The sequence below is a fragment of the Pyrus communis genome, chromosome 16, assembly GCF_041283825.1.
Source record: "Pyrus communis isolate YQ-2024b chromosome 16, ASM4128382v1, whole genome shotgun sequence".
Classification (NCBI taxonomy): domain Eukaryota; kingdom Viridiplantae; phylum Streptophyta; class Magnoliopsida; order Rosales; family Rosaceae; genus Pyrus; species Pyrus communis.
In genome coordinates, this window is record NC_142580.1 from 3,043,234 (window position 1) to 3,058,191 (window position 14,958).

At 38.0% G+C, this 14,958-nt stretch overlaps 1 protein-coding gene and 1 pseudogene across 4 annotated transcripts; one reads left to right on the forward strand and one right to left on the reverse strand.

Annotated features, from left to right (window-relative positions):
• Nucleotides 1-1,469: 1,469 nt before the first annotated feature.
• On the reverse strand, nucleotides 1,470-2,821 carry LOC137731300 (fe(2+) transport protein 1-like; annotated as a pseudogene).
• Nucleotides 2,822-2,911: 90 nt separating this feature from the next.
• PHYLLO (2-oxoglutarate decarboxylase/hydro-lyase/magnesium ion-binding protein) lies at nucleotides 2,912-12,822 on the forward strand. 4 transcript variants are annotated; one of them, XM_068470538.2, is made up of 28 exons: nucleotides 2,912-3,188; nucleotides 3,268-3,477; nucleotides 3,558-3,760; nucleotides 3,849-3,966; nucleotides 4,057-4,173; nucleotides 4,333-4,434; nucleotides 4,527-4,586; nucleotides 4,694-4,762; nucleotides 4,981-5,085; nucleotides 5,161-5,355; nucleotides 5,441-5,539; nucleotides 5,927-6,493; nucleotides 6,686-6,910; nucleotides 7,198-7,500; nucleotides 7,595-7,662; nucleotides 7,915-8,073; nucleotides 8,505-8,630; nucleotides 8,949-9,080; nucleotides 9,172-9,289; nucleotides 9,372-9,527; nucleotides 9,627-9,869; nucleotides 9,994-10,161; nucleotides 10,398-10,541; nucleotides 10,672-11,133; nucleotides 11,234-11,533; nucleotides 11,618-11,775; nucleotides 11,868-11,975; nucleotides 12,077-12,822. In XM_068470538.2, exons 1-28 carry the CDS (start codon nucleotides 3,039-3,041, stop codon nucleotides 12,354-12,356), a joined length of 5,145 nt encoding a protein of 1,714 aa, XP_068326639.1. In that variant the 5' UTR covers nucleotides 2,912-3,038; the 3' UTR covers nucleotides 12,357-12,822. The 4 variants fall into 4 exon arrangements, with proteins under 4 accessions (XP_068326639.1, XP_088543964.1, XP_088543966.1 ...); XM_088687840.1 differs by having other exon boundaries at nucleotides 2,982-3,188; nucleotides 4,527-4,602; XM_088687838.1 differs by lacking the exon at nucleotides 7,915-8,073.
• Nucleotides 12,823-14,958: the final 2,136 nt, after the last annotated feature.

Genomic DNA, 14,958 nt, shown 5'->3' on the forward strand with positions numbered 1-14,958 from the left:
TCACATTTTATGGCTTCGTCACCTTCCAGGTGTCGGCCAGCACAGTTCGATTCAGGGTCCAAGTGGACTTTCTGGGTCGGGGTGTGTCAGTATAAATCCCAAGAACTCCTCATTAATTTTAAACAATAAAAACCACCGATTCTAGTTAAAGTTCTTCATCATTTAGCCAAATTCTATAAATTTATACCCTCATAAAAACATATGAGAAGTGACTCAACACCTTATAAGCCCTTACAACGTCGTCCATTTCTCCGATATGAGATTTTATTACCTTTACATCCTAACAAAGAGTTTTTCACAAAACTATTTTTACAACATGACTCACTTGTAACAATTAGATATCGGACTCGCCATAACCGGAGTTGTTGCTTATTTAATTCGGATCCATTAACTTTTAGGTGTAGTGCTAGTCAATTAGTAACCCTTTTTGTTCTAGAAAATAAAAGGCTATCAAATTCAGAGCATGCACTGCATACTCATGACGATGTATTGTATGGAAAATTGAGAAACTCAGGCCAATAACAACAAGACAGCAAAGAGACTAAAATAATCAACCAGCCATGGACTCATGCAAATGGCGATAGTAATTTCTGTAAAGCTGGAAACGAATGGCTCAGCTTAGTTGAGTAACCCTGTACTAGTTAATTAATTAGCAGTTGGGTTTGGCAAACTTATAATATTAGTTGGTAGTTCTTACCAAAAAGGAAAAGAAGATTGGTAGGTTGTCCAAGAAGTGATTAGAACTACAATGGGGGAGAGGGAATTCAAAATTTTAATATAGAACTCGGATTGCATCGGGGTGTAAGAGTAAACACTTTTAAACACTCCCGAGTTACAACTTACACTTTTAAACACTCCCGAGTTACAACTTACAAGCCCCTTTCATTGTTCGCATAAATCCTTTAGCACCTTATTGAAACCAAGTGACAGCTCAGCAAGTTAATTAGTGTAGACATTATTAGTTAAGTAATTATTGATAATAGTAATTAGTGATTTGTGTGTGTAGATCTGGTATAAGCCAGTTCATAATTTAATGAAACTTTTGCTGTTCAGTAAGAAAAGAAGTTTAGTTCCTCTCTGTTCACTCTTTTCTTTCTATCGAAGATTCACACTGCTTTATGGATCGGATCTCAAGGGTTTTTTCATGGATTTTATCATAATATCAGAGCAGGTTGTCCTACATGTGAAGCTCAATAGCCACATAAACTGTTTGTATTGCCCATGTATTTGGCTTGAAAATTCACCATATATGAGGGAGATGTTGAGAATAAATCTCACATTGATGGGAATAGAGACCTCGCATAAGCTTATAAGTAAGTTAAGCTACTCCCCATATTATCAATTGGTTTTATGACGAAACCTAAACTTCCTTTATTCATTGGTTAAGAGATTTCAGGAGAATGTCATGCAAGGATGCAAACTCGTTGCCAATTAAAGATTGAAAAATTAATAAATTAAAATTCTCAAAATTTCTAATTCTACTGTACATGCAGATATATCACAGCCAATTGATACATAAACAACTAACTAGCTAGCACGATCCTATTCTATCTTATTAATCTATTTGACATTATCGTTGATCTGCAAGGCTAAGCCCATATGGCCATTACTGACATGCCTCCTGCCCCTTAAAGAACTGCAATATAAGACTGTTTGGAGCTTCATGTTTGCATGCTGTTTAGTCCCCATGAAATCAGCTGCTAGGAGATCCACCAGCGCCATATAGTTGAGCAGCCCTGCATTTAGCAGCCTTACCACAATCAGAGCCGTCGGACTGTCATCGCAGTATATATTTGATAGTGCAATCCCTAGTACTATCCCCAATGGTGGTGTGGCTGAGAAGAACATAATTATTACTTTCATCTTGATACCATATTCAGCCTGCAAGCAACATTAATTTGAAGCATGTTTTAGAATTAATTATACAAGGGATGGTAGATTAGTTGGGTGATCTCACCTGTACGATGCATCCACCAAGACCCAGTTCTACAAATAATTGATGGAAACAAAGGGCAGCAATGAGTGGTGTGATTGTGCATGGATTATCAGATGCCCCCATTTATAATCCAATCACTACAGCGTGCACTACAATCCCTAGTTCCAATATCTGCATGCATCAACACTCCAACTTTGTTAAATATGATTCAAACCCTAACTTAGTTTTTCAAAGTAATGCTCGATCAACATATTTAATTTAGTTGAATGCACTACGCAAATTTAGATTGCAGTTCAAATGATCAAAAGTTTTTGAGCCTTTAACAAAAAAAAATGAAAAAAAATAACACCAATTCATAATATTTATACCTGTACGACAACACGATATCTCAGCAAGTGAATTCTTATCATCGAGTCCATCCTCAGTCTAAATGTCATGGCCATGCCCAATAGGCTATATTTGAGAAGACGTATATACTTTTGGCATTCTCCTCCTCTCCGCTGCGAGCTGCACCGCGAACTAAATACTCATAGAAAACGAGTCGTCCATGAGAGTGAGCATGGCCGAAAGCATTTCCACGAACGTTGTGGATGGAAACTTCCTCCACGGATGTTCGGGCAACCACTCGGATCTCAAGCAATCAAACGAGTCGGGCAAAACGTGCATGCACGTACCCCGTCCCGTGGCAAGTATGACGCCGGAGGGGAATGCTTTGAAGATGACGAACATGTTTTTGTCGGGCCGGAGAGCCGATACCTTGCGTGAAAACATCGGCAAACAGACACAGATCATGCTCGTGACCAAAATGGCACGCAAGGCAATGGCTCCCATGAAAGGAGATCCTACAAAACTCACCCATCCAAAAATCCAACCGACCACCGACATTAAATTGGGCCCAGTAATAGGCCCAATTATCCAGCCCACATTCTCTTGAATGCAAATTTACAACGGTCACCAGAACAGAAACATCAACAGCAACAGCAGCAGAGACGACACTGTTTCCTTATCCTCTTCTTCCTCTCCACCTCCTTCTTCTTCTTTCTCTGTATCTCTCTCTCTCTGACACTTCCCTCCCTTTTTCTTCTTCTCCTTCTCAAATTCGATGCTATTACTCACAAATCCTCTCTCTTTCCGATGTTGCAAGAGGTCTCTGTCTCTCCCGCGCACAATGCCGCCCTCACTGCCACCGCCTTTCCCGTTCTTCAACCCAAAATCCCGCCATTTTCGTCTGCCTCCAAACCCTAATTCCAAGGTCATCTTTCTCCACATTCTCCTTTTCACTTAAATCGTGCAACTTTTGTTTGATATTTCGTATTGTTTTTGTTTTTAAGGCCGTTGGAGGAGTAAGATTCGACGGCCCGGCGATCGAAGTTGGCCAAGTGTCGGAAGCCGAGGACGGCGACTTTGCGATCGAGACCGGCGTCACGCGGACGCTGCCTCCGGCTTTGACTCTTCAGCAAGGACTTGAAAAGATCAGAGAGGCCGTTGAGGAGTTGAAGCTCAATCCTCCTTCCACTTGTACCGGAATTCATAGGTTTCAGGTAATTCAAAATCTCGGGTTTCTGACTGGTTTCTCGTACACTGTGCCTTGAATTGTGGATTTTGAAGGCGAATTTCGCAGGTGGCCGTGCCCCCGAGTGCCAAAGCCTTGAACTGGTTTTGCAGTCAACCGGAGACGTCTGCGGTTTATCCTCTGTTTTTCATTGGCAAGGATGCCGAAAACCCGAGTTATAAGTCGCTGTATGCAAATGAAACTCGAGGAGTTTTCGGAATTGGTGCCGCGGTTCACTTTGCACCTTCATCATCTTCTTCTTCGGTCAAAAGGTTAGTCCTTGTCTTTCTTTTGTATTGTCAATTGATCACCGTTGAATGATAATGTAGTGTAATTTACTTATGCATAGTTTTCTTGCAGATATCTTTCAAATGAATCAACCTCTGTAATGGCTTATGGTTTGGTGGATATTAATTACGACCACGAGTCATCTTTCATAAAATATGAAGCAGGTTCTTACTACTTTTTCGTTCCTCAGGTAAATGTGCACGCTTGTTGGTTTGATTGTTCAATGCGTCGTTATGAGAATGATGATACTGCTATTTAACTTACAAATATTGCCCTACAGATTGAGTTACATGAGTACGAGGACGCTTCTGTTTTAGCAGCAACAATTGCTTGGAGTGACTCTTCCCTTTGTACATTTGAGGAAGCCATTCATTCTTTTGAGTTATGTTTCGACCAGGTATCCTGTGGTTGTTGTCTCTCCTTTTTCCACTCTTGTGGTATTTAGTTCTTTCCCCAAAAATGAAATAATCACGTTTCCTGATTTTATATGTAGTTGAAAGCGGCAGTCACGACTTTAAGTTCTACTCATCGTGTTGTTTACGCTATACCTTTTCAGGCTAGTTGTCACTGTTGGCCCACGCCAAAGAGCTCCCACTCCATGAATATAAGACGTACTCTTGGAAAGCTCAAGCTTCATGAGTATGGAAATGTTCCTTTGGTATGAACTATGAAGATCAATATTTTTCATAATTTGTTTCAAAAACAGGTTGTTTCTCTTTTGTCTAGTTTGTGAATGACAAAATTTTGTAGGTATACATGAACGCTCTGTCATCAAGCAGAAAATATGTTGTGGCTAACATCACGACGCTGGTATCCCCCTGTCCTGGTAAATATTCATTTTCTACTGTTATTTTATTCGTTTTTTCAGTTGAAACATTCTTAGGCTGATTGAGTTAATATCATTTACTGCTTTGCAGAAAGAGACTCCGTTTTCCTGCCAGTTTTGTATCAAGCTTTCACCTACCATTGCAGTTTCTAGCAACATGGTACGTCTCAGTAAAGTATACGGTTATATGAACTTTGTATGCTTATGAACACTTGTAGTAGAAAACATAATTGCTTGGAAGAAGACACGCCACGTACTTTTTAGTCTTAAAGATATTCTTTTGTTGATTACATTACATTGAGTTTTTATTTTGATATTGTTGGAGGGAACAAACTTGGGTGAATATTGTTCAGGATTTGTGTCTTTTTCTACTATCAGTTGGACCATACCAATAAAATGTGCTACTCAGTTGAAGATTGGGCCAACATCAATACTGTTTGGGCATCACTTATAATTGAAGAATGTTCTCGACTTGGTTTGACGGTGAGATTACCTATTTTTAAATCTTTCTACGTTTGTATGTTTTATGTATTCCTGATTCATTCATCTTTGTTCTAGTATTTTTGTGTAGCTCCAGGATCAAGATCATCCCCTCTTGCTGTTGCTGCATCCTCTCATCCCCTTATTACATGTATGGTATGTTATGACGAACGTTCACTTGCATTTCATGCTGTTGGTTATGCAAGAGGATCTCAGAAGCCAGCTGTTGTCATAACGTCATCTGGAACTGCAGTTTCAAACCTTCTTCCTGCTGTGAGTTTACTCATCATTGTTCGTAAATAGTTATCTGTCTTCTCATTCATTGTTGTTTTACAAGTGTTGTTCAATACATGTCCAGGTTGTCGAGGCTAGTCAAGATTTTGTACCACTCCTATTGCTCACAGCTGACCGTCCTGCAGAATTGCATGATGCTGGAGCAAACCAAGCTATCAATCAGGTACATAGAAAAACTTAATTTGAGTTTTCCAGTAGTTTGTTTCATGGAAAATGCATGTTGTTTAATAGTATGGCTTCTTTTTAATAAAAATATGCATACGTTTATGTCGTATTTATTTGTGTGTGCTATACGGATAATACTCCTGGAATTGATCTACTTTGCATTTCCATGGTAATAAACTATCTGAGTACATCTTGCAGTTGTAAATTATTCAATGCTTGAGTAGAGACTGATGGAAAATGAAGGATTTGAGTCTAATACTAAAAGTAAATAAAAAAAAAAAAAAAAACATGTAATGTTGAGTTGGTGCTAAAACGAAGTTGCATGAAAAGCTAGTTAACATTGCTTTAAGCATTTTAGTTTGACATTTTTGAATTTGTATTCCAGGTAAACCATTTTGGTTCTTTTGTGAGGTTTTTCTTCAGCCTTCCAGCAGCCACCGATCATATTTCAGCAAGGATGGTACTTACAACACTTGACTCTGCTGTACATTGGGCAACCTCGTCACCGTGTGGCCCTGTTCATATTAACTGTCCATTCAGGGAGCCACGGGAAAATAGCCCTAGCAAATGGATGACGAGTTGTTTGAAAGGATTAGACTTTTGGATGTCTAGCACCGAGCCATTTACTAACTATATTAAAGTACAGAGTGCTCACACGTATGATGATGGTTGTGGGCAAATGTCAGAGGTTCTAAATCTAATTAGAGGTACTAACAAAGGGATTCTAGTAATTGGTGCAATCCATTCAGAAGATGAGATGTGGGCAGTTCTTCTCTTGGTTAAACACCTTCAATGGCCTGTTGTAGCTGACATCCTGTCAGGATTACGATTGAGAAAGCTGCTGACTTCTTTTCCTGAAATTGGAGATGATTTGTTATTCGTTGATCATCTTGACCATGCTCTACTTTCAGATTCCGTGCGTAGTTGGATAAATTTTGATCTGATTATTCAGGTATGCGTCCACGACCCACCTCTTTCACTCAGCTTACTCTTATTGCCTCAAGTGGTAAATTTGCCGCTGTAAGAGTATATTTGTAACTCAGTAATATTCTTGAACCCTGTGGATTGTACTACAGATGCCAACTGCATGAGGAGCTATATTCTCTTCTTTTTTATTTAATCCTTTAATTTGTTTTACAAACAGATTGGGAGTAGAATTACAAGCAAGCGTGTTGCTAAAATGCTAGAGGACTGCTTTCCCTGCTCATATATCTTGGTTGACGAGCATCCATTTCGTCATGATCCCTCTCATATTGTAACCCATAGAATCCAAAGTAGCATTGTTGAATTTTCCGATTGTTTATGTAAAGCTGGGCTTCCCTGTATGAGCAAAGAATGGAACACTTATCTTCAAACGTTAAATGTGATGGTAATGAATCACAAGAATGAGGCTTTACTTTTTATTTTAAATTATTTGGCCTTTTTTTGTTGCTTTCATCCAGATTTTGATATGTTCCAACCCTAGGACTAAACATTAAATTTCACCCAGGCATTTTTATTTTCCATCTGAAACTCCTGAGTAGCTCTCTCATGAATACATGTTCTGTCTGGATTCTGGAAGAAAATTGATAAAATTTGGCTGGAATGTTAATATCTTTCTTTTCTGTTTTTCCTTTTTGGGTTTTACCTTTTAAGTTCCCTTTTCCTATATTATAGGTTTCGAGGGAGTTGTCATTTCAAATTTATGCCAGAGACTTCTTGACTGAACCTCAAGTTGCAAGCGTGATATCCAAGGCACTTTCAGCTGAGTCTGCTCTTTTCATTGGGAACAGTATGGCGATACGTGATGCAGATATGTACGGATGTGGTTGGTCAGGTTGTAGTCATAATATTGCATCCATGATTTCAAAATTACAACTACCCTGTCATATGATTCGGGTGGCTGGGAATAGGGGTGCCAGTGGTATTGATGGGTTACTCAGCACAGCTGTTGGCTTTGCCGTTGGATGCAATAAACGGGTAAGTTTTTTTGTATTGGTCTCATTTCTTGGAACTACCATTGTTTATTCTTGTGAACTTTACTTGAATGCCTTTTCCTTTGTGTTATGTTCAGGTGCTTTGCGTGATTGGGGATGTTTCTTTCCTCCACGATACAAATGGCTTGGCAATTGTGAACCAGAGGTAGGATGGTTATCTATTGGTTTTCCAGGCTTGTAAGTTCTGTTCTGGTCTATTGCTCCCTTCTCTTTTTCCCCATCGCCTTTTCTTTTAAGTTTAAAATCTTGTGATCTGCCCTTCATTTCCTTCGAGTAGGTTATTGGTAATTCTATATGCTTTTTTATATCGTCTGCATTTTTGGTTTTTCTTTCTGCTGTCTTATAATCCAGACAAAGAATTTGTTTCTCGGTTTAACAAATTTACTACGTGATGAAGGACATTGCGGAAACCAATGACGATAGTTGTGATCAATAATCATGGTGGTGCAATATTCAGTCTCCTTCCTATAGCGGATAGAGTTGAGCCAAGCATACTAAATCAATACTTCTACACCTCTCACAATGTTTCAATCCACAACCTGTGTGTGGCACATGGGTAAAAATCTTTATATATCTGAACTATAAACTTGGTTGACATGCGATATTCATGTAGTCATAAATCATCCTTTCCAGGTTTCAGTGTGTGGTAATTGCTTGATTTGGAGGTGCTTAAAGTTGCCACTTGCAAAGTAATTCGATAGATAGTTAACATGAAAGAATAGGGGTTGAGGGTGTTGGAGTAATGATCACCCATTTAGGGCATCACCAAGCAATGAACGACCTTGAAACAACACACAGCCTATTGGGTATATTAGTGTGAATATCCGAGATATATGGAATTTGAAATTGTCTAAAGAATGTGCTTACATATATGATTTTGATAGTTGATCAACCGCACCAATGCTTACATTTTCCATCTTCATCGTTGAATTCCTTTCACCAAACTGTAAACCCATTGTTTTTAAGACTTCAAAACAATTATTTCAGTGTGATGCATCTACATGTGAAGACAAAGGTGGAGCTGGAAGATGCATTATTGACATCTCAAGATAAAGAGGTGGATTGTGTCATTGAAGTTGAGGGCTGCATAGATGCCAATGCCACCTTTCACAGGTTTTTGGTTATGCTACCTTGATGATAAGTTATTTTTAGGGTAAATCTTAGTTTACTACCCTCAAGTTTCGTGGTTTTCAACATTTAGTACATGAAGTTTTTTTCGGCCCAGAGTCATACCTAAAGTGTTAATTTTTGGACAATGTGTTAATTCTGGTACGAAAAAAACTTCATGTACTAAATGTTGAAAACCACGAAATTTCAGGGTAGTAAACTGAAATTTACCCTTATTTTTATCGGCTTATTAACTGACTGCGGACATATTCTTTCCCTCTTTAGTACTTACAAAAAAAAAAAAAAAATATCATCTTATCTCAGTACTTTAAGAAAGTTTGCGTGCCAAGCAGCAGATCATGCGTTGAGCCTCTCCTCAAAGATTTCTGTTCAAGACTCACCAGCAGATGGCACTTCACTTTATAGAGTCCATAGAATGGAGTATTCAGTATTTAGGTGAATTCTTTGCTGATGGAATAAATTTTTAATATTCTTTAATTATGCTTGGAAAGAAGGATTTGATATATTTTTATTCTGTTTTGGACAGTGTACCACTCTGTGCTCCTCCTACTATGGTTTCTGTTGATGATAATGAAACCAGCTTCTACAGAGAAGGGTTTATTTTAACTTTGTATCTTGAGGATGGAAGCATTGGGTTTGGCGAGGTTAGTTTTGGTACAAATTTTCAACTAATCCACTTGTGTTTCTATAATCCTTATTTGACCATCAATGACTTTAATTAAACAGGTTTCACCTCTCGATATCCACAGAGAAAGCCTGCTAGATGTAGAAGAGCAACTGAGGTTACTTGTTCATATGATGGAAGGAGCTAAGATTAGTTGCCTCCTTCCTCTGCTAAAGGGCTCTTTTTCTTCTTGGATATGGACCAACCTGGGAATACTGGTAAATCCTTTTTTTTAATGTACTTATCAGAAAGGGAAAAAGATAGAGCTCTGTTATAAATATATCTTCATAGAACATATGCTTTTGATTGTGATACAGCCATGCACGCTCTTGCCTAGTGTTAGATGTGGTTTGGAAATGGCAATTCTCAATGCATTAGCGACAAGGCAAGGTTCCAACTTATTAGGCCTACTCCATCCCTTGAAAGCTGAAGGAGGTATATCTGAAAGGCCGATGACAGTTCAGATTTGTGCCCTAGTTGATTCCAATAGAACGCCCACACAAGTAGCTGATGTTGTAGCAGCACTTGTTGAAGAAGGATTTACTGCAGTAAAACTGAAGGTACTTCTCTCTTCTTTCTGAACGTATATTGAAATATTACAAAAGATTATGGTCAAATTGAATTTTTTATTATGCATAAAAAAGTAAAGGCTTTGTTTGTGGCTTTCCAATGACTTTGCAACAGGTAGCACGTCAGGGGAGTCCCTTGCACGATGCTGCAGTTATACAGGCAGTAAGAAAGAAAGTTGGGTACCAGATTCAAGTTCGTGCAGATGCCAATCGGAACTGGACATATAAAGAAGCTATTCAGTTTGGTTCCTTGGTAAAGGATTGTGATCTGCAGTATATTGAGGTATACTCTAAAAAATTTGTTAACTTATCGTTTTTACTCTACTCTACAACTGCGTCCCAAGGGATGGAATCTATTTCTGATCAAATTTTATGTGGTTGCCATACTTTAATTTTGATGATTTAACATTGTGTGGCTTGTGCCTCATCTTCCTTTGTTAATATGAATTTAGGATTAGTGATGCTTGTGACTATATTTTTAATGTCTTCGTTGACCTTATGACTATTTATTTATTTCAGGAACCTGTTCAAAACGAAGGTGATATTGTCAAGTTCTGTGAAGAAAGCGGGTTACCCGTGGCACTGGATGAAACTATTGACAGTATTGGAGAACATCCACTTGACAAGCTAGTGAAGTACACCCATCCAGGAATAGTAGCTATTGTAAGTGGCAGTTTATGCATTGCTCATTAGTAACTTTTGCATTTTGATGTCTTTGTTACTGAAATTTATGATCCTTTGTAAAATTTCAATGGCGTATCCTGATTTAGGTTGTTCATATTGGTTTTTTCAGGTTATTAAACCTAGTGTTGTTGGTGGCTTTGAAAATGCAGCAATAATTGCTCAGTGGGCTCAGCAGCACCAGAAAATGGCTATTGTTAGTGCTGCATTTGAAAGTGGCCTAGGTTTGTCAGCATATATTCAGTTTTGCTGTTATCTCAACCTGAAAAATTCAGAAATCTGTGAAATGATGAATTATGAATTGGCCCCGTCAATAGCCCATGGTTTAGGAACATACCGCTGGGTAAAAGAAGATGTAACAACCACTCCTCTCAAGATAGGTTGTAATCCAGTCAGTGGCTTCGTAGAAGCATCTGTTGCTGATGCTGATCAAGTTCTTCAAAAATTTCAAATGAATGGCAATGTAGTTCATAGAAATTTTACTGGAGAGCAAGTCCGCGTATTCCAGCTTACTGTAGATTCAAAGGCATTCTCTTATTCCATCATAGTCCACGAGATTGGAGAAAGATACAATGTTAGTAAAAATTTCATATCCTTGACACTCTCTGTCTTAGCTTACATGTATTACATCTCCTATACTGCATGCTCACTATACCAAAATCATGCTCATGCAGGAAAATGTTTTTGTATTTCTTCATGGGTTTCTTGGAACTGGTGAAGATTGGATTGCTATGATGAAGGCGATTTCAGGATGTGCAAGATGCATTTCGATTGACCTTCCTGGTCATGGTGGAACAAAGATACAGAACCATGGTGATAACGATGCTGTACAGGATTCAGGTTTGTCAATTGAGGTTGTTGCCGATCTTTTATGTGAAGTGATTAAACAGATTACGCCTGGAAAGGTTACTATTGTGGGTTACTCTATGGGAGCAAGGATTGCACTGTACATGGCTTTGAGGTGTACCGACAAAGTATGTCTACAGTTTTGAAGATTTTATTTCAAATTTAGCTCTAGTTTAAGTGTTGTTAACAATAGTGGGAATTTTGTTATGAAGGTCAATGGAGCTGTTGTAATATCTGGAAGCCCTGGGTTAAAAGATGAAGTGGATAGAAAAATTCGTAGAGCTAAGGATGACTCTAGAGCTCGCTTCCTTATTGATCACGGCTTAGAGCTCTTCCTAGACACCTGGTATTCTGGAGAGCTGTGGAACAGGTGCTTTTAGGTTTTTCGGCCTTAACGGTGTTTGGATTATTAGATTTGCCATTATTCACACGCTTCAGTAACCTTATGTGTAATTTGAACAGCTTAAGAGTCCATCCCCGATTTCGTCAGATAGTTTCCAGCCGCCAGCATCATGAAGATGTGCAGAGTCTTGCAAAAGTGCTTTCCGGTTTAAGTATTGGGAGGCAGCCGTAAGCTTCCCTGACCATTTTACTGATTATTTGATTCCCACACTACAATACTTATACTAGATACGTTTTGAAATCTGAATTATACTTTGTTTGCATGTCAGGCCATTGTGGGAAGACTTGAAGCACTGCAAAACACCCCTTTTGCTAATTGTTGGAGAGGAGGATAAAAAGTTCAAGGCGATAGCTAAGGATATGTCCTGTGAAATTGCCGGTGGCACGGTGAGTGGAGACGGCCCTCCCCATGACATCTATGAGATAGTTGAGATTCCAGATTGCGGACATGCTGCTCATCTGGAGAACCCTCTCCCTGTAATCAGCACATTGAGACGATTTTTGGGGAGAATGAACTCGAACTTGATTCAAAACCAGAAGGCAATTTAGAGATGTTACTATCTTCGCTCTTTTACGCATTTGCTTTGTGATGGATACATTGGGGATGTCCATAAATACATAAATCGTGGCAGTCATACAGAAGCATAGCAACGAATATTGCCAACTTGCTGTCTGTCTAAGCAACTGCATTTTCCATCGCTACATGATGCTGTCGCCAACGCACTTCATTTTACCTTCACGGCTAGTCAAACATCGGCCTGTTTCCGGTGACTGGACGATTTCTGGTGCTGGCTGAGAGCCACCCAAAAACTCTGCATGTGTATTTGATGTCAAGGCAAATTACTGTGCCTGAAGATCTAGAGCGTTCGGTTCTGTTGCACCGAGAGTCAGAAGAACATCGTTTTTTAACGAAACTGCTGGATTCACTCAAGAACTCTTGATCTTAGATTGTAATCCTCATTGTGTTGAATTATCAATATATCGTTGCATTTAAGGAGGGGGTTTTAATAGAAAATTCGTCACAAAACATTTTTCATTAAACAGAAAACTACTCTTAGGCCACTTACTACATTCTAATGACATTTATCTTTAATTACTTGAAAAATAAGATGTTTTAAGTTCGAATCTTGTGATGGTGAGTACGATACTATTTGATTCTCACTCCTTGGTAAAAATATATTGTATAAAAAAAATATTATAAAACAATAATCCAACATGGTACAACTTTCTTGTATTTCGCTTTTTTTATTTTATTTTATTTTTTTATGTCTTTAATAATAAAGAAAATTGTTTACTTATAGTTTGTTATGAATTGGTTTTCAATAGCTAAGCTAAGCATGCTTAGCTGCTAATCTTCAGATTAGTTTTAAGCTAGGACACAATCTCAAGTACAAATGAATACTAAGTGACAATAACAATGACTTGATAAAATTTTGGTGAAGCAAATATCATGCAAGCGCTGAAACGTGATGATTTTATTTTATTTTTACTTTTTTGCTACAAGTAATTGTGATGATTGCCAACCAACTTATGCAGCCTTGGGCATACGCCTAATATAAAAAATTGTCAAGCTTATGTAATCTTGTTCGATTATATTCGGACTAATGCTGTTTAAATTATTCTTACGAGATTGATGGACAAAACCATATTTTAAAAACATTTTTCAGTTACTCTTAAAACATGAAGAAGGCTATATATATGTAAACCATTCATAAGAAAGAGATAACTAAACATTTTTTTTTTTCAATATTCTTTCTATCTTTCTGTAGAAAGAAGATTAATACATACTTATTCTGCTAATTGAACATTTAAGTTGCACCCAAAATAGCTTATGTGCGCAACTAGGAGAGACTGTGTAGAGTTAAGATACTGCGAGGCTCGATCAGGGCAAGTTAACGCATTTGCATTGCGCATTAACACATTGGAGCGTTCCCGATGGACATAAATAATTAATCTTGTCGCAGTCAGTCTGTTGAGAACATTTACCAATTGGATTTGGCAGATAGGGAACGCATTTGCATTGCCCATTAACACATTGGAGCTTTCCTGATATACATAAATAATTAATCTTGTCGCAGTCCTTCTGTTTGGAACATGTACCAATTTGATTTGGCAGCAGGTAGGCAACGCATTTGCATTGCCCATCAACACATTGAAGCTTTCCTGATGTACATAAATAATTAATCTTGTCGCAGTCCTTCTGTTTAGAACATTTACCAATTTCATTTGGCAGCAGATAACCAACGCATTTGCATTTTCCATCAACGCAAGAAAGCTTTCCCGATGGACATAAATAATTAATCTTGTCGCAGTCGGTCTGGTTGGAACATTTGTTAATTTGATTTAGCTGGCGGCGAGGGCATCTGCATTCACCATCAGCACAGAGGAGCCTTCCCCATGGACATTGATAATTAATCTTATCGCAGTCAGTCTGATTGGAACATGTACCAATTTTCCCATCGTCCTGATCAATATTTGGAACTGCTTCGGCTTTTGAGAACACTGGTACACCAGCACATAAAAAACCACACTCCATTTAGAGACTTTTAATTATGTAAATAAAATACCATTTCGACACGCAAAATGGAGAATATTGCATTAGACATTCTTTCATACAAATTGTGTAATAATAATGTAATATGGTATTCGAAGATAAACTAAACCTAGTTTAAAAAACTCACAAGATACAATAACGAAGAATACGAAGATGATAGCTGCCTTAGATGTAACCTTCTCCATGCTTTTGTTTATTGTGTCAACCTTTGATAGATGTAATGATCAATTTCAAGGCTTGTTTTGCAGGGTACGTAGGTGGTGAGACCCTTGGGCTATATTTATATTATAGGCGTTGGTTTATTTGTGGAAGTTTTTTTTTTTTTTTTGTTGCATATTTAAGAAAGTTGAGCGTTAGAGAAATCGAGAAATAACTAGTCGTGTAACTGATTTCCCAAAATTAAACTAAATATATAGAAACAAAATCTGAATATGAGAATTGAGATTTCACAATTTTCTTACTCCGATCCATAAAAAAGTCTTGAACTCAACATGGAAAATAACTGAATAGATAGAAAAAAAATCTGAATTTGGGAATGAAAGAATTAAGAATTCACGATTCACGATTTCCTTACTCAAAATCAATAAAAAAGAAATC

Excerpts from the sequence above, each read along its gene's own strand:
- PHYLLO (XM_068470538.2), top strand. The coding sequence starts at position 3,039 with ATGCTATTACTCACAAATCCTCTCTCTTTCCGATGTTGCAAGAGGTCT. Across the intron at positions 4,587-4,693 it reads TGGCTAACATCACGACGCTG|AAAGAGACTCCGTTTTCCTG; the intron begins GTATCCCCCTGT and ends ACTGCTTTGCAG. Across the intron at positions 9,528-9,626 it reads GGACCAACCTGGGAATACTG|CCATGCACGCTCTTGCCTAG; the intron begins GTAAATCCTTTT and ends ATTGTGATACAG.